This window comes from Ctenopharyngodon idella, chromosome 3 (assembly GCF_019924925.1).
Source record: "Ctenopharyngodon idella isolate HZGC_01 chromosome 3, HZGC01, whole genome shotgun sequence".
Lineage (NCBI taxonomy): Eukaryota > Metazoa > Chordata > Actinopteri > Cypriniformes > Xenocyprididae > Ctenopharyngodon > Ctenopharyngodon idella.
Window position 1 is genome coordinate 14,918,403 of NC_067222.1, and position 23,877 is coordinate 14,942,279.

At 35.8% G+C, this 23,877-nt stretch overlaps 1 protein-coding gene across 3 annotated transcripts in view; it reads right to left on the minus strand.

Annotated features, from left to right (window-relative positions):
* LOC127508055 (60 kDa lysophospholipase-like) overlaps positions 1–23,654 on the minus strand; it is a 47,157-nt gene extending 23,503 nt beyond the window's left edge. For 2 of the 3 annotated variants that reach the window (XM_051885625.1, XM_051885627.1), the window contains exons 1-6: positions 23,493–23,654; positions 22,799–22,933; positions 21,807–21,893; positions 21,053–21,191; positions 1,766–2,013; positions 630–726 (exon numbers count right to left, since the gene is read on the minus strand). In XM_051885625.1, coding sequence (XP_051741585.1) covers positions 630–726; positions 1,766–1,987 — 319 coding nt within the window. In that variant the 5' untranslated portion in view covers positions 1,988–2,013; positions 21,053–21,191; positions 21,807–21,893; positions 22,799–22,933; positions 23,493–23,654. Of the gene's footprint in view, positions 1–629; positions 727–1,765; positions 2,014–21,052; positions 21,192–21,806; positions 22,011–22,798; positions 22,934–23,492 lie in introns of all 3 variants that reach the window. The other variant, XM_051885626.1, reaches the window with a different exon arrangement.
* Positions 23,655–23,877: the final 223 nt, after the last annotated feature.

Here is a 23,877-nt window from a genome sequence, read left to right on the forward strand (position 1 = left end):
CTACTATTGGCTGTCTGTATTATAAATGATAATCAAACAAAGTATTATAGTGTATGTTTTAATAAAGTTAAAATGTTTTAAAAAGCTATAAAAGGCTAAACTATTCCATGTTTGACTAAATTATTAAAAGAGTTTCCTTTCTATTGTCTATCTGTTCGAGGTTTAAAGGGATTTTAAGAAGTAATTAGTAAGTTACTTATTGAGTAATTAAATTACTTTTCAGACAGAGTAATTAGAAAAGTATTTTAAATACAATATTGATGATGTAATTAGTAATTAGTAATTAATTACTCTTTTGAAGTAACTTACCCAACACTGATCATGGGATGCATGCTCAGAAAAATTGGAATTAGACAAAATCTAGAAAGGAGCATCATTTATTTACAGATGCCACTTGGTTTGATATTTATCACATTAATAGATTATAGGTTTGTCCAAAAGATAATAATTAGACTACTTTCCAAAGACCCAAAGACCCGACCACTTAAACTGCCCCCCTTTTTTTTGGAATATGAGATCAGCAAATAAATAATCCCACAGTATAAACATATCATAACATATTTGTGTCATAACATATTAATTCATAAATCATATGTATACATGTACCTCATGTAGGCAGGTGTACCTACCGTTATTATGATACGTCATTCCAATGGTTCCACCGGTGTTTATGACCAGGACCCTCGCCTCATCACTCTGACCCGTGCCGTCCAGTCTGATAGATTTCTACAACCGAAACACATGAAACACAGGCTGACTTAACCCGCGCTACACCTACTTTTAACACCCTGCTGGCGGTTCCCATATGAACACGGAGCGGTGTTAATTTAAAGGGTTAGTTCAACCTTAATGTTATGAAGCGACGAGAATATTTTGTGTGCCAAAAAACAAAGTAACGATTTTATTCAACAATATCTAGTGATAGTCGATTTCAAAACACTGCTTCATTAAGCTTTACGAATACTTTGTTTCAAATCAGTGGTTTGGAGCACGTATCAAACTGCCAAAGTCACGCCCTCCAACGGTGAACCATTGAAATTTCGAAATGCGTATGACGTTTGGCAGATTGATACGCACTCCGAACCACCGAAACAAAATATTCATAAAGCTTTGAAGCTTCATGAAGCAGTGTTTTGAAATCGCCATCACTAAATATTGTTGAATAAAGTCACACAAAAAGTATTCTTGTCACTTCATAACATTATGGTTGAACCACTGCAGTCACATGAACTGTTTTAAATGTCTTTAGCAGCTTTCTGGACATCTGAAAGTGTTAATGATCTTGTTCTCAATGGAGGCCTCACTGAGCCATCGGATTTCGACAAAAATATCTTAATTTGTGTTTTGAAGTCTTACGGGTGTGGAACGACATGAGGGTGAGTAATTAATGACAGAATTTTTATTTTTGGGTGAACTAACCCTTTAACACCAGGTAATTTACTGTGATAGTACTGCTCACACCGCCACCTGGTAGCTCTAGGAAAACAAGAGCACGGTGGGCAATATGCATTTAATTATTGGAGGACTACCTCAAAGTCATTTGTATTTTCCTGCTGCCAGTTGGTGGCGCTATGACTATAACTGTTTGAGGATGTGTAAACTTTTTATGCATTGAGTTGCTGCCATGGTTAGCTGATGATATACTTGTATTAATGAACAGGTGACCTAATGAAATGGCTACTGAGTGTATATGGAACATTTTATTTATTTTTAGTGTGATGTTGTAAAACATCCCTGCTGTAGACAACACATATGTACCATTTACCTTGTGTTCATCATCTGCCTGATTTTCTCTTCTTGATGTATTTGTTTTAGGACTGTGGTCTGTGCTGTCCTTAGCTTTAGTGATTTGAACTTGTGATGTGACAGGAACTGAAGTTTGCTCCATATTAAATGTTTCTTCATTATCTTCCTTTTTAACCAGATCATGTGGCCTTTCTTTCTCCTTATTCTTCTTCTTCTGCCAGAAGCAAAACCTGGACATCATGTTGATTTGGATCTGCTATTATTTCACTGGAGAGAAAAGTAAATTTGGTAACTTTTCTAAGCCTTTATTTATAATGCATCATAAGGGGCCGTTCACATATCGTGTCTAACAAAGCGTAGAAAGCATGGCCGCTCCGCTTCTCCTCCTTTTCCCCAAGCGTCGCTTCCATTATAAGCACCTGCCGCGCGGCTACATTTGAAATAACTGACTTGCGCGTGGAAAAGACGCGATATGTGAACGGCCCCTAAGGGTATTATAATTCATAATACATGCATAATGCTTCTGCACAGTATCATACTACATCTTATGTGTGGTCTTTTACTACTTAAAATAAAGTGACAAATACAAAGTCTTCTTTTAAACATCTAAAAAGCTTTATAATGTGGTCATAATATTTATAAGTGATCTTTGTCAGCTTTCAGTAAAGTAACAAAAGGTAAGTCTTCTTTTATAAGATATCATGAAGTGTTTATAAGACATTTCCCCTAAGGTAAACTCAAAGTTGTGTGGAAAAGTACAAAGAAACAATACATGCACAATGCAAATCATGTTTTATTCAATAAACATATGTATGTAATACATATGTAGTATTAATATTGAAAAAAGCATGTAGATTTAATATGTAGCTTAATATTTATATATACAAAAAGAAATTAGAAATCAGAAGGTCAATCCCATTTTAACATTTTAACCTTTTCAATTGATATTTAGAAGTGTTATAACACAAGTGTGTGTGCAGCTGTTATTTTTTTTATTTATGTCCAGCTTATTGGTTATTTTTGTTCTTGTCCTGAAAATGATAAGCAAAGACACATTTAAATATACAATATAAACATTTATATACAATTTAAGGTGCACAAAAATGTTTTATTTTACAGTCTGGTTAAGCACATTCATGAAAGTTGTATTTTCTAATGTCATGTATAAGGCGGCCAAGAACGCGTGAGGGTGGTTCCTGACAAGCCATTATTCCCATTCAATTACGAAGTGCTCTTTCAAAAGTTTAGTTGTCCTGTTGCCACGGTGGTGCCATATATCCTTTTTTTTGCGTCTTCCTTGTGCGTTCTAAATGTTGCATTGTATATGTTGTATATAAGTTTGTTTTTAAGGCATTATGTGTGCATTATAATGCATTAAGAATAGTCTTAGAATGCATTATAAATACACTCAAAAAAACATTTGTCTTAATTGAATATTTATGTATTTTGATTTGCATATATGCATTTTCATCCATTTGGATTACATAGGTTTAACATAAATTAATAACTGGATGTGATTTATATTTTCTGTCAGTCATACATAATTGAAACAGGTCAAATTTATGTAATTGTATTAATAAACTGAATGTGATTCATGTTTGTCAGTCATACACACATGAAACCGATAAGATTTATGTAATAGTACACAGCAAAATGTCTATGTTAAATTAATTTTCTGCATTCTGCATTCTGGATTCTGCATTCCAGATGGAGGCGGGGAGATCATTCCACCAGCAAGGAACAGAGAACGAGAATGTTCTGAAGAGCGATTTAGTGCCTCTTTGTGACGGTACCACAAGCCTTTGCGCATTTAGCGATCGCAGGCTTCTGGTAGGGATGTAGACTCGTAAGAGTGAGTGGAAGTAGGAGGGTGCTGAGCCTGTGGTAGATCTGTAAGCAAGCGTCAACACCTTGAACTGCAAATTTTGATTCGTCTGACGACAGAACAGTTTTCCACTTTGCCACAGTCCATTTTAAATGAGCCTTGGCCCAGAGAAAACGCCTGCGCTTCTGGATCATGTTTAGATATGGCTTCTTTTTGACCTATAGAGTTTTAGCCGGCAACGGCGAATGGCACGGTGGATTGTGTTCACCGACAATGTTTTCTTGAAGTATTCCTGAGCCCATGTTGTGATTTCCATTACAGTAGCATTCCTGTATGTGATGCAGTGCCGTCTAAGGGCCCGAAGATCACGGGAATCCAGTATGGTTTTCCGGCCTTGACCCTTACGCACAGAGATTGTTCCAGATTCTCTGAATCTTTGGATGATATTATGCACTGTAGATGATGATAACTTCAAACTCTTTGTAATTTTTCTCTGAGAAACTCCTTTCTGATATTGCTCCACTATTTTTCGTCGCAGCATTGGGGAAATTGGTGATCCTCTGCCCATCTTGACTTCTGAGAGACACTGCCACTCTGAGAGGCTCTTTTTATACCCAATCATGTTGCCAGTTGACCTAATAAGTTGCAAACTGGCCCTCCAGCTGTTCCTTATATGTACATTTAACTTTTCCGGCCTCTTATTGCTACCTGTCCCAACTTTTTTGGAATGTGTAGCTCTCATGAAATCCAAAATGAGCCAATATTTGGCATGACATTTCAAAATGTCTCACTTTCAACATTTGATATGTTATCTATATTCTATTGTGAATAAAATATAAGTTTATGAGATTTGTAAATTATTGCATTCCTTTTTTATTCACAATTTGTACAGTGTCACAACTTTTTTGGAATCGGGTTTGTATAAATGTTAAAAAAAAAAAAAATTAGGAGAATCAATGTATTGTGAACAATTTACTGCTATTGTGTAAATAATATGTAATCATGATTGGCAATGTCACTTTGTAAAGAAAGACTACGAGCCTGTGCACATAAGCATTCAAACGCACATGCCTATAGACTGAACACGTAATACGCATGTGCATGCCGTCAACGTTTTCACAGATTTGCAATTTAACTTTACACAGAAATGATAACAGTATATTTTTCAAAAACTCACACTTTGAAATCGGTTTCAATTCTCAGGCCGGCAAAACGCAGTTGTCATGTAAAATGACTTAAATTTTGACAAGTATTTGATCTAAAATAGTTCCACACAAATCCACAGCAGAACTGTTGTGTGTTTCCCAGCAAAACACAAGTGGTGTTTCACTGCTGAATTAATCAAGTGCTTTAAAAGAATCGGTTGAATAAATGATTTGCGACTCACTCACTGAGTGATTTACCGCTACCTCTTGGCGGTTTTAGTATCATATTAAAAAGTATAATTGTATTTGTTTTACCATCATATTTCTATATTCAAAAAAGTATATTTAAAACTTCTTATAAAATTATTTGTGCATTTGTAATTGTAGTTCAAATTAATGTTTATTATTTCATCAAGACTTTTCTCAGGCAGTGGATGTTTCAGATGAATGTGAGGAGTGCTGGTCTGGCCGTGGTCTCTGTCTCAACCCCTCAAAGTCTTGGTCTGGACACACTCTGGTCTTGGCCTTGACTTGGTGCCTTCTAGGAGGCCTTTCTTTTAAACTATATAAAGTTTAATGCCAAATGTTTTATCAGTGTTATACATCAGGAGAAAAGTTAAGGAATTAAATGTGTAAGATCCAGACTTCACTAGACCTGGCATATCAGATTTTGGTCTGGTAGCCTATTTAACACCCTAGGTGAAAAAAAAAGTACATTTCTATAATGTACTTAAAGTGCTCTATTTTCGTGCACTACTTTTGTACTTAATATACTAAAAATTCTTCTTTAGTCCTTCTTAAGATAATATTAAGAACATGTAAGTGTACTCAACTGTGCTATTTTGAGACACCATGAAATATGAACTTAAATGTGCTTTTAATATACTATCTCTGTATTTAAAAATGTATTTAGATACCACTTATAGTACATTTGAACCCATAGTGTACTACAAGTGGTAACTAAATATATTTTTTAAATACAGAGATAGTATATTAAAAGCACATTTAAGTTCATATTTCATGGTGTCTCAAAATAGCACAGTTGAGTACACTTAAATGTTCTTAAGATTAAGTACAAAATTAGTGCGTGAAAATAGAGCACTTTAAGTACATTATTGAAATGTACTTTTTTTTTTTCACCTGGGACCATGTCAACAGCTTGCCATGTTAACTCTTTAACAAAAGACATGCAGACAGACAAATAACAGAAAGCAAATTCTTATGAAAAAAAAAAAAAGATTTTATTGAATGATCTTAGGTGAATTTTATCAGACCAGATTAGTCTTTGTCTGACCAGCATATTACATAGATAGATGTATATAGTACTACAGCTGTTATCGTATAATGTAACATTGCCAAAATAAAAAAAGGAAATGAATGAGTCACAACTGTGAAGTTGAGATGACAATACAGCACACAACATATATAGGCTTACATATACATAAGTAAACAAAAAGTAACAGTAAAGTAAAATATAATGAAAAGTAATGAGTAAATGAATATTGAATATTTTAAGAAATTAGTACATAAGGAAAGATAATGCATATAAAAAAGAAAGAAACAACATGAATGAAGATGTTTGTGGCTGCCATCCCGATGTCACGCCAAAGGTGTTTAATGCTGAAATGCAGGAAAAACAATTAGTGTGTATTAATTTAACACTGCATCATGTTGCACAAATGTCACCCATTTAATCCCACCGGTCACAATTGTGACCACAATTTTTCCTCACATATTTTGGTGTGGCATTAAAAAGCAACTCTTATTATGAAGCACATGTTCATTTATAATGCAAATTTAAGATGTCTGCATGAGTTCTGGGCAGGTCTAACATTATTGTGTAGGTTGGTCACGTGACCACAAACAATTATTTCCTGGTACTGCCATCTTAACACAAAGATGACATTAACGCTCAGAAATGACAGTTAAGTTTTCTAAGTTAATTTTTGAATAGCTCATATATTTTTTGCACACATCTTAATGAAAGGGTTATCTATACATACATATTGAATATCTATCTATCGATCTATCTATCTCTGTCTGTGTCTATCTATCTATCTATCTGTCTGTCTATTTGTCTGTCTGCCTATATCTATGTCTGTCTGTGTCTATCTATCTATCTATCTATCTATCTATCTGTCTGTCTGTCTGTCTGTCTGTCTATCTGTCTATAGTTCTATCTATCTGTCTATAGTTCTATCTATCTATCTATCTATCTATCGTCTGTCTGTCTATCTGTGTCTATCTATAGTTCTATCTATCTGTCTATAGTTCTATCTATCTATCTATCTATCTATCTATCGGTCTGTCTGTCTGTCTATATCTATATATCTATCTATCTATCTATAGTTCTATCTGTCTGTCTGACTATATCTATCTGTCTGTCTGTGTCTGTCTATCTATCTATCGATCTGTCTGACTATCTGTCTGTCTGTCTATATCTATCTATCTATCTATAGTTCTATCTGTCTGTCTATATCTATCTGTCTGTCTGTGTCTGTCTATCTATCTATCTATCTATCGATGTGTCTGTCTGTCTATATCTATCTATCTATCTATAGTTCTATCTGTCTGTCTGACTATGTCTGTCTGTGTCTCTCTATCTATCTATCTATCGGTCTGTCTGACTATCTGTCTGTCTGTCTCTATCTATCTATCTATCTATCTATCTATCTATCTATCTATCTATCTATCTGTCTGTCTGTGTCTATCTATCTATCTGACTATAGTTCTATCTATATATTTATCTCTCTGTCTGTCTGTATCTATCTATCTATCTGTCTGTCTATCTATCAGTCTGTCTCTGTCTATCTGTCTGTCTATATCTATCTATAGTTCTATCTGTCTGTCTGACTATATCTATCTGTCTATCTATCTATCTATCTATCTATCGGTCTGTCTGACTATCTATCTGTCTGTCTGTCTATCTATCTATCTATCTGTCTGTCTATCTATCGGTCTGTCTCTCTGTCTATCTGTCTGTCTATATCTATCTATCTATATCTATCTATCTATCTGACTATAGTTCTATCTATATATTTATCTGTCTGTCTGTCTGCATCTATCTATCTATCTATCTGTCTGTCTGTCTCTCTATCTGTCTGTCTGTATCTATCTGTCTGTCTGTCTATCTATCTGTCTGTCTGTGTCTGTCTATCTATCTGACTATAGTTCTATCTATCTATCGGTCTGTCTGTCTGTCTATATCTATCTATAGTTCTATCTGTCTGTCTGACTATATATATCTGTCTGTCTGTGTCTATCTATCTATCTATCTATCGGTCTGTCTATATCTATCTATCTATCTATAGTTCTATCTGTCTGTCTGACTATATCTATCTGTCTGTCTGTGTCTGTCTATGTATCTATTTATATCTGACTATAGTTCTATCTATATATTTATCTGTCTGTCTGTATCTATCTATCTATCAGTCTGTCTGTCTATATCTATCTATCTGTCTATCTATAGTTCTATCTGTCTGACTATATATATCTGTCTGTATCTATCTACCTATCTATCTATCTATCTATCTATCTATCTATCTATCTGTCTGTCTATCTATCTGTCTGTCTGTCTATCTATCTGTCTATCTGTCTGTCTGTCTATAGTTCTATCTGTCTGTCTGACTATATATATCTGTCTGTATCTATCTATCTATCTATCTATCTATCTATCTATCTATCTATCTGTCTGTCTATCTATCTGTCTGTCTGTCTGTCTGTCTGTCTATCTGTCTGTCTGTGTCTGTCTATCTGACTATAGTTCTATCTATATATTTATCTGTCTGTCTGTATCTATCTATCTATCTATCTATCTATCAGTCTGTCTGTCTATATCTATCTATCTATAGTTCTATCTGTCTGTCTGACTATATATATCTGTCTGTCTGTGTCTATCTATCTATCTATCTATCTATCTATCTGTCTGTCTGTCTGTCTGTCTGTCTATCTATCTGTCTATCTGTCTGTCTGTCTATAGTTCTATCTATCTATCTATCTATCTATCTATCTATCTATCTATCTATCTATCTATCTGTCTGTCTGTCTGTCTGTCTGTCTATCTATCTATCTGACTATAGTTCTATCTATATATTTATCTGTCTGTCTGTCTGTATCTATCTATCTGTCTGTCTATATCTATCTATCTATAGTTCTATCTGTCTGTCTGACTATATCTATCGGTCTGTCTGTGTCTGTCTATGTATCTATCTATCTATCTGACTACAGTTCTATCTATATATTTATCTGTCTGTCTGTATCTATCTATCTATCTATCAGTCTGTCTGTCTATATCTATCTATCTATCTATCTATCTATAGTTCTATCTGTCTGTCTGTGTCTATCTATCTATCTATCGGTCTGTCTGACTATCTATCTATCTATCTATCTATCTGTCTGTCTATCTGTCTATCTATCTGTCTGTGTTTGTCTATCTATCTATCTGACTATAGTTTTATCTATATATTTATCTGTCTGTCTGTATCTATCTATCTATCTATCTATCTATCTATCAGTCTGTCTCTCTGTCTATCTGTGTGTCTGTATCTATCTATCTATCTATCTATCTATCTATCTGTCTGTGTCTGTCTATCTATCTATCTATCTGACTATAGTTCTATCTATATATTTATCTGTCTGTCTGTCTGTATCTATCTATCTATCTATCTATCTATCTGTCTGTCTATCTATCGGTCTGTCTCTCTGTCTGTCTATATCTATCTATCAATAGTTCTATCTGTCTGACTATATCTATCTGTCTGTCTGTGTCTGTCTGTCTGTCTGTCTATCAATCTGTCTGTCCGTGTCTGTCTATCTATCTGACTATAGTTCTATCTATTTACCTGTCTGTCTGTCTGTCTATCTATCGGTCTGTCTGTCTGTCTATATCTATCTATCTATCTATAGTTCTATCTGTCTGTCTGACTATATCTGTCTGTGTCTGTCTATCTATCTATCTATCTATCTATCGGTCTGTCTGTCTGTTTACATCTATCTATCTATCTATAGTTCTATCGGTCTGTCTGACTATAGAACTATAGTCAGATAGATAGACAGACACAGACAGACAGATAGATAGACAGACAGACAGACAGACACAGACAGACAGATAGATATAGTCAGACAGATAGAACTATTGATAGATATAGACAGACAGAGAGACATACCGATAGATAGACAGATAGATAGATAGATAGATAGATAGATAGATAGATAGATACAGACAGATATCTGTCTGTCTGTGTCTGTCTATCTATCTGACTATAGTTCTATCTATCTATCTGTCTGTCTGTCTGTCTATCTATCGGTCTGTCTGTCTGTCTGTCTATATCTATCTATCTATCTATAGTTCTATCTGTCTGTCTGACTATATCTGTCTGTGTCTGTCTATCTATCTATCTATCTATCTATCGGTCTGTCTGTCTGTTTACATCTATCTATCTATCTATCTATCTATAGTTCTATCTGTCTGTCTGACTATGTCTGTCTGTGTCTGTCTATCTATCTATCTATCTATCTATCTGTCTGTCTGTCTGTCTGTCTATCTATCTATCTATCTGACTATAGTTCTATCTATATATTTATCTGTCTATCTATCTGTCTGTCTATCTATTGGTCTGTCTCTCTGTCTATCTATCTATCTGTCTGTCTGTCTGTCTATCGGTCTGTCTGTCTGTCTATCTATATCTATCTATCTATCTATCTATCTATCTGTCTGTCTATCTGTCTATAGTTCTATCTATCTATCTGTCTGTGTCTATCTATAGTTCTATCTATATATTTATCTGTCTGTCTGTCTGTCTATCTGTCTGTCTGTGTCTGTCTATCTATCTATCTATCTATCTATAGTTCTATCTGTCTGTCTGACTATATATATCTGTCTGTCTGTGTCTATCTATCTATCTATCTATCTATCTATCTATCTATCTATCTATCGGTCTGTCTGTCTGTCTATATCTATCTATCTATCTATAGTTCTATCTGTCTGTCTGACTATATCTATCTGTCTGTCTGTGTCTGTCTATGTATCTATTTATATCTGACTATAGTTCTATCTATATATTTATCTGTCTGTCTGTATCTATCTATCTATCAGTCTGTCTGTCTATATCTATCTATCTGTCTATCTATAGTTCTATCTGTCTGTCTGACTATATATATCTGTCTGTATCTATCTATCTATCTATCTATCTATCTATCTATCTGTCTGTCTGTCTGTCTGTCTGTCTATCTATCTATCTATCTGTCTGTCTGTCTATCTATCTGTCTGTCTGTCTATAGTTCTATCTGTCTGTCTGACTATATATATCTGTCTGTATCTATCTATCTATCTATCTGTCTGTCTGTCTGTATCTATCTATCTATCTATCTATCTGTCTGTCTGTCTGTCTGTCTGTCTATCTGTCTGTCTGTGTCTGTCTATCTGACTATAGTTCTATCTATATATTTATCTGTCTGTCTGTATCTATCTATCTATCTATCTATCTATCAGTCTGTCTGTCTATATCTATTTATCTATCTATAGTTCTATCTGTCTGTCTGACTATATATATCTGTCTGTCTGTGTCTATCTATCTATCTATCTATCTATCTGTCTGTCTGTCTGTCTATCTATCTGTCTATCTGTCTGTCTGTCTATAGTTCTATCTATCTATCTATCTATCTGTCTGTCTGTCTGTCTGTCTGTCTGTCTATCTATCTATCTGACTATAGTTCTATCTATATATTTATCTGTCTGTCTGTCTGTATCTATCTATCTGTCTGTCTGTCTATATCTATCTATCTATAGTTCTATCTGTCTGTCTGACTATATCTATCGGTCTGTCTGTGTCTGTCTATGTATCTATCTATCTATCTATCTATCTGACTATAGTTCTATCTATATATTTATCTGTCTGTCTGTATCTATCTATCTATCAGTCTGTCTGTCTATATCTATCTATCTATCTATCTATCTATAGTTCTATCTGTCTGTCTGACTATATATATCTGTCTGTCTGTGTCTATCTATCTATCTATCGGTCTGTCTGACTATCTATCTATCTATCTGTCTGTCTATCTGTCTATCTATCTGTCTGTGTTTGTCTATCTATCTATCTGACTATAGTTTTATCTATATATTTATCTGTCTGTCTGTATCTATCTATCTATCTATCTATCTATCTATCTATCAGTCTGTCTCTCTGTCTATCTGTGTGTCTGTATCTATCTATCTATCTATCTATCTATCTATCTATCTATCTATCTGTCTGTGTCTGTCTATCTATCTATCTATCTGACTATAGTTCTATCTATATATTTATCTGTCTGTCTGTCTGTATCTATCTATCTATCTATCTGTCTGTCTATCTATCGGTCTGTCTCTCTGTCTGTCTATATCTATCTATCAATAGTTCTATCTGTCTGACTATATCTATCTGTCTGTCTGTGTCTGTCTGTCTGTCTGTCCATCAATCTGTCTGTCCGTGTCTGTCTATCTATCTGACTATAGTTCTATCTATTTACCTGTCTGTCTGTCTGTCTATCTATCGGTCTGTCTGTCTGTCTATATCTATCTATCTATCTATAGTTCTATCTGTCTGTCTGACTATATCTGTCTGTGTCTGTCTATCTATCTATCTATCTATCTATCTATCTATCGGTCTGTCTGTCTGTTTACATCTATCTATCTATCTATAGTTCTATCTGTCTGTCTGACTATAGAACTATAGTCAGATAGATAGACAGACACAGACAGACAGATAGACAGACAGACAGACAGACAGACAGACAGACAGACAGACAGACAGACAGATAGATATAGTCAGACAGATAGAACTATTGATAGATATAGACAGACAGAGAGACATACCGATAGATAGACAGATAGATAGATAGATAGATAGATAGATAGATAGATACAGACAGATATCTGTCTGTCTGTGTCTGTCTATCTATCTGACTATAGTTCTATCTATCTATCTGTCTGTCTGTCTGTCTATCTATCGGTCTGTCTGTCTGTCTATATCTATCTATCTATCTATAGTTCTATCTGTCTGTCTGACTATATCTGTCTGTGTCTGTCTATCTATCTATCTATCTATCTATCTATCGGTCTGTCTGTCTGTTTACATCTATCTATCTATCTATCTATCTATAGTTCTATCTGTCTGTCTGACTATGTCTGTCTGTGTCTGTCTATCTATCTATCTATCTATCTATCTGACTATAGTTCTATCTATATATTTATCTGTCTATCTATCTGTCTGTCTATCTATTGGTCTGTCTCTCTGTCTATCTATCTATCTGTCTGTCTATCGGTCTGTCTGTCTGTCTATCTATATCTATCTATCTATCTAGCTATAGTTCTATCTGACTATATCTGTCTGTGTCTATCTATCTATCTATCTGTCTGTCTATCTGTCTATAGTTCTATCTATCTATCTGTCTGTGTCTATCTATAGTTCTATCTATATATTTATCTGTCTGTCTGTCTGTCTATCTGTCTGTCTGTGTCTGTCTATCTATCTGACTATAGTTCTATCTATCTATCTGTCTGTCTGTCTATATCTATCTATCTATCTATCTATCTATATCTATCTATCTATCTAGCTATAGTTCTATCTGACTATATCTGTCTGTGTCTATCTATCTATCTATCTGTCTGTCTATCTGTCTATAGTTCTATCTATCTATCTGTCTGTCTGTCTATATCTATCTATCTATCTATCTATATCTATCTATCTATCTAGCTATAGTTCTCTGACTATATCTGTCTGTGTCTATCTATCTATCTATCTGTCTGTCTATCTGTCTATAGTTCTATCTATCTATCTGTCTGTGTCTATCTATAGTTCTATCTATATATTTATCTGTCTGTCTGTCTGTCTATCTGTCTGTCTGTGTCTGTCTATCTATCTGACTATAGTTCTATCTATCTATCTGTCTGTCTGTCTATATCTATCTATCTATCTATCTATCTATATTTCTATCTGTCTGTCTGACTATATATATATCTGTCTGTCTATCTATCTATCTATCTATCTGTCTGTCTGTCTGTCTGTCTATCTATCTATCTATCTATCTGACTATAGTTCTATCTATATATTTATCTGTCTGTCTGTCTGTATCTATCTATCTATCGGTCTGTCTATCTATCGGTCTGTCTCTTTATCTGTCTGTCTATATCTATCTATCTATAGTTCTATCTGTCTGTCTGACTATATCTATCTGTCTGTCTGTGTCTGTCTATCTATCTGTCTGTCTGTCTGACTATATCTATCTGTCTGTGTTTGTCTATCTATCTATCTATCTGACTATAGTTCTATCTATATATTTATCTGTCTGTGTCTGTATCTATCTATCTATCTGTCTGTCTATCTATCGGTCTGTCTCTCTGTCTATCTGTGTGTCTGTATCTATCTATCTATCTATCTATCTATCTATCTATCTGTCTGTGTCTGTCTGTCTGTCTGTCTGTCTGTCTATCTATCTATCTATCTGACTATAGTTCTATCTATATATTTATCTGTCTGTCTGTCTGTATCTATCTATCTATCTATCTGTCTGTCTGTCTATCGGTATGTCTCTCTGTCTGTCTATATCTATCTATCTATCTATCTATCTATCTATCTATCTATCTGTCTGTCTGTCTGTCTGTCTGTCTATCTATCGGTCTGTCTGTCTGTCTGTCTATATCTATCTATCTATAGTTCTATCTGTCTGTCTGACTATATCTGTCTGTGTCTGTCTATCTATCTATCTATCTATCTATCTGTCTGTCTGTCTGTCTGTCTGTCTGTCTGTCTATCTATCTATCTATCTATCGGTCTGTCTGTCTGTTTACATCTATCTATCTTTCTATCTATAGTTCTATCTGTCTGTCTGTGTCTGTCTATCTATCTATCTATCTATCTATCTATCTATCTATCTATCTATCTATCTATCTATCTGTCTGTCTGTCTGTCTGTCTGTCTATCTATCTGACTATAGTTCTATCTATATATTTATCTGTCTATCTGTCTGTCTATCTATTGGTCTGTCTCTCTGTCTATATCTATCTATCTATCTGTCTGACTATATCTGTCTGTCTGTGTCTGTCTATCTATCTATCTATCTATCTGTCTGTGTGTCTGTCTGTCTATCTATCTATCTATCTGACTATAGTTCTATCTATATATTTATCTGTCTGTCTGTCTGTATCTATCTATCTATCTATCTGTCTGTCTGTCTATCTATCGGTATGTCTCTCTGTCTGTCTATATCTATCTATCAATAGTTCTATCTGTCTGACTATATCTATCTGTCTGTCTGTGTCTGTCTATCTATCTGACTATAGTTCTATCTATCTATCTATCTATCTGTCTGTCTGTCTGTCTGTCTGTCTGTCTATATCTATCTATCTATCTATAGTTCTATCTGTCTGTCTGACTATATCTGTCTGTGTCTGTCTATCTATCTATCTATCTATCTATCTGTCTGTCTGTCTGTCTGTCTATCTATCTATCTATCTATCGGTCTGTCTGTCTGTTTACATCTATCTATCTATCTATCTATAGTTCTATCTGTCTGTCTGACTATGTCTGTCTGTTTACATCTATCTATCTATCTGACTATAGTTCTATCTATATATTTATCTGTCTATCTATCTGTCTGCCTATCTATTGGTCTGTCTCTCTGTCTATATCTATCTATCTATCTATCTATCTATCTATCTATCTATAGTTCTATCTGTCTGTCTGACTATGTCTGTCTGTGTCTGTCTATCTATCTATCTATCTATCTATCTATCTATCTATCTGTCTGTCTGTCTGTCTGTCTATCTATCTATCTGACTATAGTTCTATCTATATATTTATCTGTCTATCTATCTGTCTGTCTATCTATTGGTCTGTCTCTCTGTCTATATCTATCTATCTATCTATCTATAGGTCTATCTGTCTGTCTGACTATATCTGTCTGTCTGTGTCTGTCTATCTATCTATCTATCTATCGGTCTGTCTGACTATCTATCTGTCTGTCTGTCTGTGTCTGTCTATCTATCTGACTATAGTTCTATCTATCTATCTATCTATCTATCTATCTATCTATCTGTCTGTCTGTCTGTCTGTCTGTCTATCGGTCTGTCTGTCTGTCTGTCTATATCTATCTATCTATCTATCTATCTAGCTATAGTTCTATCTGACTATATCTGTCTGTCTGTGTCTATCTATCTATCTATCTGTCTGTCTATAGTTCTATCTATCTATCTGTCTGTGTCTATCTATAGTTCTATCTATCTGTCTGTCTGACTATATCTATCTGTCTGTCTGTCTGTCTATAGTTCTATCTATCTGTCTGTCTGTCTGACTATATCTATCTGTCTGTCTGTCTATAGTTCTATCTATCTATCTATCTATCTGTCTGTCTATAGTTCTATCTATCTATCTGTCTATCTATCTATCTATCGGTCTGTGTCTATATCTATCTATCTATAGTTCTATCTGTCTGTCTGACTATATCTATCTGTCTGTCTGTGTCTATCTATCTATCTGACTATAGTTCTATCTATCTATCTGTCTGTCTGTGTCTATCTATCTATCTATAGTTCTATCTGTCTGTCTGTGTCTATCTATCTATCTGACTATAGTTCTATCTATCTATCTGTCTGTCTGTATCTATCTATCTATCTATAGTTCTATCTGTCTGTCTGACTATATCTGTCTGTCTGTGTCTATCTATCTATCGGTCTGTCTGTCTGTCTGTCTATCTATAGTTCTATCTATCCATCTATAGTTCTATCTATCCATCTATCTATCTATCTATCTATCTATCTATCCATCCATCTATCTATTGTCTGTCTGACTATCTGTCTGTCTGTGTCTGTCTATCTATAGTTCTGTCTATCTGTCTGACTGACTATATCTATCTATCTATCTGTCTGATTATCTGTCTGTCTCTGTCTGTCTATAGTTCTATCTATCTGTTTGTCTATCTGTCTATAGTTCTATCTATCTATCTGTCTGACTATCTGTCTGTCTATAGTTCTATCTATCCATCTATCTATCTATCTATCTATCGTCTGTCTGACTATCTGTCTGTGTCTGTCTATTTATAGTTCTGTCTGTCTGACTGACTATATCTATCTATCTGATTATCTGTCTGTCTCTGACTGTCTATAGTTCTATCTATCTATCTGTCTGACTAACTATCTGTGTCTATAGTTCTATCTATCTATCTGTCTGACTAACTATCTGTCTGTCTATAGTTCTATCTATCTGTCTGACTAACTATCTGTCTGTCTATAGTTCTATCTATCTGTCTGTCTATAGTTCTATCTATCTGTCTGTCTGACTAACTGTCTGTCTATCTATCTATCTATCTATCTGTCTGTGTCTGTCTGTCTGTCGATGCATTAAGTTATACCCCTGTAGCTAGTTTATTGCTGCATCATCAAAGGTTTGGATCCATTTAACATTCAGCATAAATACAACAGAAAAAATTTAGCCTACAAATGAAATAAGCAGTGAAGTTAAGTTTCCCAGTAGCCCCTCACTGCAGAACACACGAGATCCAGGGGGCGGAGACAGGTAGGTTTAGATCCACAGGGCAGAGACGGGTAGATTTAAAGATATGTAAAGTGGCAGGAGTTGAATCCAGATCCAGGGGGTGAAGATAGGTAGGTTTAGATCCAGGGGGCGGAGACAGTTAGGTTTAGATCCAGGGGGTGGAGACGGGTAGGTTTAGGGATATATGCAGTGGGAGGAGTTGGATCTAGATCTCGTGTTCTGCAGTGAGGACCATCTCCAGTTTTCAGATACATAAAGTAAACAAATGTAAAATAACACTGCATATACTTCACCATATAAATTAAATTTATATATTATTATTACTTTGCGACATAGCTAAATTCTACTGTACAGCAGTAAAATATTTCTGTCACAATTACTACAAATTAAACTGAACTTTTATTTTGACAGGTTGCCATGAAGACTTGAGTTTCTGTGTGTTTGTGATATGACTGTAGATTTTCTCAAATGAAATGGTAAAATTCTCTCAGAGCAGTTTTGGAGATGTTCATGTATTCATATCCTCATATAGTGAGGCGGCAGAGGCTGAAAAACATTGCAAGTGTCACGTGTGCTTCAGTGTGTGTGTGTGTGTGTGTGTGTGTGAGGTAGGCTAAATGAAACCATGTGTCTGCGCCATTCATTCACAGAGACACGTAGAACATGTAGGATTCATTTTTAAATAGTCTTTTTTGCAGCTTAATATTCACAGACACTAATCTATTTAATAATTAAAGTAATTTAAGTACTACGACAAATTTCGTGAAATTCAGCATTATACAGTAAATTCAGTTTTTATGACTGGATTCCCCGATTCCATATGCGTTTTCCGCGTTGCAGAAATCATAGGGCCCTATACATATTAATCCTTTTTGCTGTTTGTTGTTTGATTAACATTAAAACGCAGACAGCAGCAGAGCGGGAATATTAGGATTAATCTTGGATTATGCAACAGACATTATACAGCCCAGTGCCTTAATTAATATGGTTGTAAATTGATCAAAAACCGGCCAATAAATATCGGCGGCCGATGCATCGGTGCATCTCTCAGTGAAGATAAGCACATAGCATAGTGACATCACTATACGACTAACGCTGCATTCACACAGGGCATCGGCATGAATGCTTGATGGAGGGCGTGTCTGAAGCTTGAGCTGACGTCACCGTCATAGTACAACAGCCAATTACATTATTTTCCGGTGTTGCATGAACGCAACTGGCTAGCGACTGTGATCTGATTGGCTGACGCCTGTGTTGGCGCTTGAAAAGTTGACGCTGCATTCGCACGGGGCGTCAACGATTGACGGAGGGCATGTCTGAAGCTATAAACTATAAACTTAAATATAGTACATTGATTTGGCTACGCAATTACTCTTTCTGCAAGATTTAAACACATTTTACACCCGCCAGAATACGCAACTCAAATGAACAGTTTGCTTTAGTAGGCTATATTAGATATGTAAAGATTTCAATTCTTAACTACTCTTTGGACAAGTACGTTCTTCTTCTGACTCTCCTGCAGTTTTACTGCCACTCCAGTTTGCGGATACATGGTCAGTCAACTCAACTGCCAATCTGCTTTTACACTTACTGAGCAAACTAGGGCTGTCAAAATTGCTCAAAAATGACGTTCGAATATTCCCTCTAAAAAAAAACACGAATATTCGAACTATTCGAACATCCCCTCTAAAAAAAAAACACGAATATTCGAACTATTCGAACATCCCCTCTAAAAAAAAACATGAATATTCGAACTATTCGAACATCTGGTTGCGCATTTTGTCAATGACGCGCATTACGTCAATAACAGGACAAATGAATACAAAGAGACATAACTACTTGTATAGGTAGTCTATTTAAGTTTAAACATATTTGACAACGTATTACCTACACAAAAACAAGTAAATCAACTAATGGCCAAGACTGCAGACCTCACTCTCTCGCACCCTAACGGTTTAAATGAACAAACAAATTTTGAGTGCTGATCAAGAGTTTTGTGCAAGCAATTTAAGGTCGTGACTCTTGTCCCAAATATAGCAGGCTTCATTCAGTGATTGAAACAAATATTATTAATATTAATTGAAGTTTTACAGCATATTGAACGCTCCAAGCGAGCTGTGCTGTGGTAAACATGGAACTTTTCCTTGACATGAAACGGTAAATAATCAAACCAGTGGAAGCAGTGCGTTTATCCTTTATTCATGCAATATCTATTCAGTCAGTACAGTAGCCTACACTTAAGTAATGTTTCTGTTTAACGTTAAATAAAATGAGGCACACAATTCTGAGAAATGTGAAAACAAATAACTTTTACCCTGAGGTTCATAAAAAATAAAGTGCTATTAAACACAAAGGCTACTTACATTCTTGGTGCTTGTATAAAAAATAAAAAAAAAGGGGAAAAAAAAAAACTGACTGCAATTTATTCCATTGTCTTTTTAGTGCACTGTCACCGTCGGGTCTTAGGCCTGAAGGCCTACAGGTTATTTGCCAAAAACACAAGATAGTCCACATTTGAAGGGGCCAGTGCTGATCTCTTTTTATTTACTATATTCCCAGCGGAGGAAAAGACACGTTCAGAGCGCACTGAGGATCCGGGGATGGAAAGATATTTCTTTGCCATCTGGGCGACAAGAGGGTATCTCCCAGATCCCAAAGTTTTCCACCACATGAGAGGATTTTGTTGAGCAGGTATTGGAGACTCTTGTTCATACATCAACATCTCTTTTTGAAGCAGCAGACTGATGTCCTGGTCTGGGCTGTCCGTGTAATACGTGTCTCCGAAAAGACAGCCCATAGCAGATAACGCAGTTTTCTCAGCGGGTTGCTGATCACGGGGTTGTCCGACAGCGGCCTCACTGCCTGTGCCTCCTGCTACATTCGCTTGTTTCATCTCCTCCAGTATAGCCACCTGCACCTGCCTGGCCTCTTGTCGTGTTGCAGACAAAGAGCTTGTGGCGGGCGATGCAAAGTAAGTGTCAAGACGTGACTGTTTAGCTGGAGTTCCACACATTATGCCATGCTCATTTGGGTGCACATTTTCGAGATGTGACCTCATGTTGCTAGTGGTCGAATGGTATGCTAACTGTATCTTACCTAGCTTGCATACAACTTTATTTCACGGCTCAACAATTTTACCTCCTACTGACCAAAATCCAAAGTACTTCCAGACATGGCTTTTTAGATTTTGGGGGGTTAAAATCGCTTTCTCTGCTGCGGTCGAGTTGGGCTCTGCACTTTCTGCCATCTTCCATGCAAGAAGCGTTAACTTTCATCAGTGTGACGCTGTGCCAGACAGTGCGAGTCCTGTGACCTGTCCCTGAACCCTCAGGCGCGCTAGCGTGCCCACTCGCAAAGCAGACAGCTACGCCTCTACTACCGCGGGCGGTTTTTTCCACTTTTTTTTTTTTTTTATTTGAATATTAATTTTCACCTTCGAAATTCGTTTTTTTAAAACTATTCGAATATATATTCGAATTTAGAATATTCGTTGACAGCCCTAGAGCAAACCGAGTTAATATCTGCAGGGTTGATTACAAGTGACTCTCCTTCATATGCAAATCCAAAAATTGCTCATGCATCAATATGCGAGCTCATGTTTAGGCTACCATCAGTCCCACTGGATGCTTTTGCTATGAATGCCAATTGTGTGTCATGTCTTTTCGAAGTCTGTCAATATGCACCAAGAGTAACCAAGAACATAAGAATCAAGAACATAAAATAATATATTCAAATAATTAAAAATGAAAATAATTACAATTAGTAAAAGTGTAATACATAACAGTTGAAATTAAAGTGATAAAAAGACAAACCTGAGCGTTGATTTCTGTATCTTCTGTCCACCTCTAGAGGTCCAAATACCAAATAAAGCTCTTTGCTGGTATTTATATATCCAGGACACTTTGAAATCACGTGACACAGGATTTCTTTGAAATCACATCATAGCAGTTCCTTGAAATCACATGGCAAAACAGAAAGTTAAAGTGTTTGTACTTAACTATTTGTGGTATATATGATGGAAATAAGTGCAAACAGTTTTGTACATAACCTTTAGAGGCCGTTCACATATCGCGTCTAAAAACGCGTGGAAAGCGCGGCCGCACCGCTTTCTCCTTCTTTCCAAAGCGCTTGCGCTCCCGTGGCGTCTGTCGTTGCTATGCAACCATGAACTGCGCTCTCCACGAGGAGCAGGAGCTTTCAGCAAAGGATAAATTTATTTCTATCCCTTGCATTAGCTTTACAACTAGATATAATTATGGAGATGAGATATAAAAAACACCCTATACAGCTATAATCAGCTGTTTGGCTGAGATTTCGATGTTTTGTTACGGAAAGGCGGAAGCTGATCGGTTGGTTCTTGTCACATGACCTGCGGTGTGCTTGCGGCATTCTGAAAAGTTGAGAATTTTTCATCTCGATGCGCCTGGAAAACGCACAGCGTGCGCGTCGCTTCCATTATGAGCGCGCCTGCCGTGCGTGCGGCTACATTTGAAATAACTGACTTGCGTGCGGGAAAGACGCGATATGTGAACGGCCCCTTATGCTGTTTATTTTACAGATTCTCACCTTTCAGTCATATCTCCCTTACTTTTAAGTGTACTGAAGACATTGAGTAATTATTCACAGTAGTAGTTCAGCTTCTCCAAAAGGTCCCTTTTTAAGGAAATGAGATAAGTGTGGGTTGTACATGTCAAATCTGTCAAAATCTGTTCTTCTGAAAATAGATTGGTTAGTGTGAACCATCGTCTATCCAGACAATATTCACAGGACCTAAAGACACATTATAGAGATGCAGAAAGCTGTAAAAAAACTACAAAATCATGTCCGGGGTGTTCATCACATTAAGACAAATAGTCTACAAATAGAGAGAAACATAGATATGCTTATCTATGTATATGCCAACTGAGAACTTTCATCTCTTTTTAGCCTCTAAAATACAATGCAGACATATTGCTAATGTAACCCATCTATAGGTAAATACACAACTCTAGGTTCGTAAGAGGTTCATACATTGCAATACAAATGAATGGACGGATTCACTGTAACAGTTTCAATGTAACTTTAGTAGGAAAATGATATTGTACAAAGTCACAATAGAAGGTAGCCGGCGTACAAATAAAATGAAAGAAAGCCCCCTTTTTAAACTAATATTGGTGTGTGTGTTTATCAGTGCATGTGTATTTGAACGACCAGTTCGGCAGTCTTTCGAAAATGGCCAAAACCAAACAATGTCCTCCAATACTTGGGTAAATTTGGTTTTATATTCGCACATTCGGACTTCCGCATAGGCTACAATAACTTTGTACACTATATTGGACATTCAGTGGACGTTCGCAAGTATGCCATTAAAATAATACTTGCCCATTTTGATCGATTGTGAAAACGGTTACAATCGTTGGTTGTAAATATCGTGTAGCTGTTCAGAATTTGCAAACATTAACTTTATTGAACATTATTAGAACGTTCTTAAACGCGGAAGTCCGAATGTGCGAATATAAAACCAACTTTACCAAAGTTCCTCCAATGTATGTAAGATTCTTTGTTGGTAACAGTCCTACCACATAATGTTTCTCAGGATTTGAAGTTCAAGCTCGCAGAGACTCCAGAAGATCCAGTTGGTTGGCTCGCCATCTAAGGTTTCACACTCCTCACCGATCAATGAACAGAATCCCCTCGTTACTAAAAGACCCGACCTGAATTTACAAAACAGGTGACCGTAAAACATTTGTTTAAACATTAACATCAATTAGGCCTAATGATGATCATTTCTATGAAAATAACTTCCATATGTTACATATATGAACACTGTATGTGAAAACATCAATGAAATACTGATGCATTTCAATGAATTGGTCTGATAAAATAATCAAACAACATCATCCTAACTGCAAACATTGTACTATAGATTACACAGTACAAAAGAAATAGGAAATAACACTCAATGTGTATTATTTTCAATATACACTTGCAAAAACTAGAAAATTTGTCTTGCATCCTCATTTAGAGCATTTGGCCTATTTGGCCTGCATAAATGCATACTTAAATCCCAATATTACAAATAGTAAACATTATAGAACATCATATAGAACAAGATGATATAAAAAAGACAAACATTTCACTGAAATTAGAGTAGTCGTTATGATTTTGAATGATTATGATGCAATAGCCCATGTTGTGCAGTAACATAGCACATGGTTTAGCCTCGTAGGCTCAGATCAAAATCAATATGACAAAATAATTGACAGAACTCACCAAGATACGCAGGAAACCTGATTAATGAAACCGATGCTGTTCCACTGCGATCTCTCTACTATATAACTTTTTCCGATCAGTAAGATGTGTTCTCACTCTCTATACCTGGTTTGATCGGTTTTGTACATGGATCAGCACTGAGCCGATTCAACCAATGAACAATGCAGCAAGGCGGGACAAAGGCAATACAACATTTTGATTGGCTTAGAGAGAGAGAGAGAGAGAGAGAGAGAGAGAGAGAGAGAGAGAGAGAGAGAGAGAGAGAGAGAGAGAGAGAATTAAAGTGTTTTTTTTTTCTTTTCTTACACACATAAATTGGGTTACACTAAGGTCTTTATTTTAACAGCTTATTAAACCAATTTCTAGACTCCAGATGTCTGTGTAT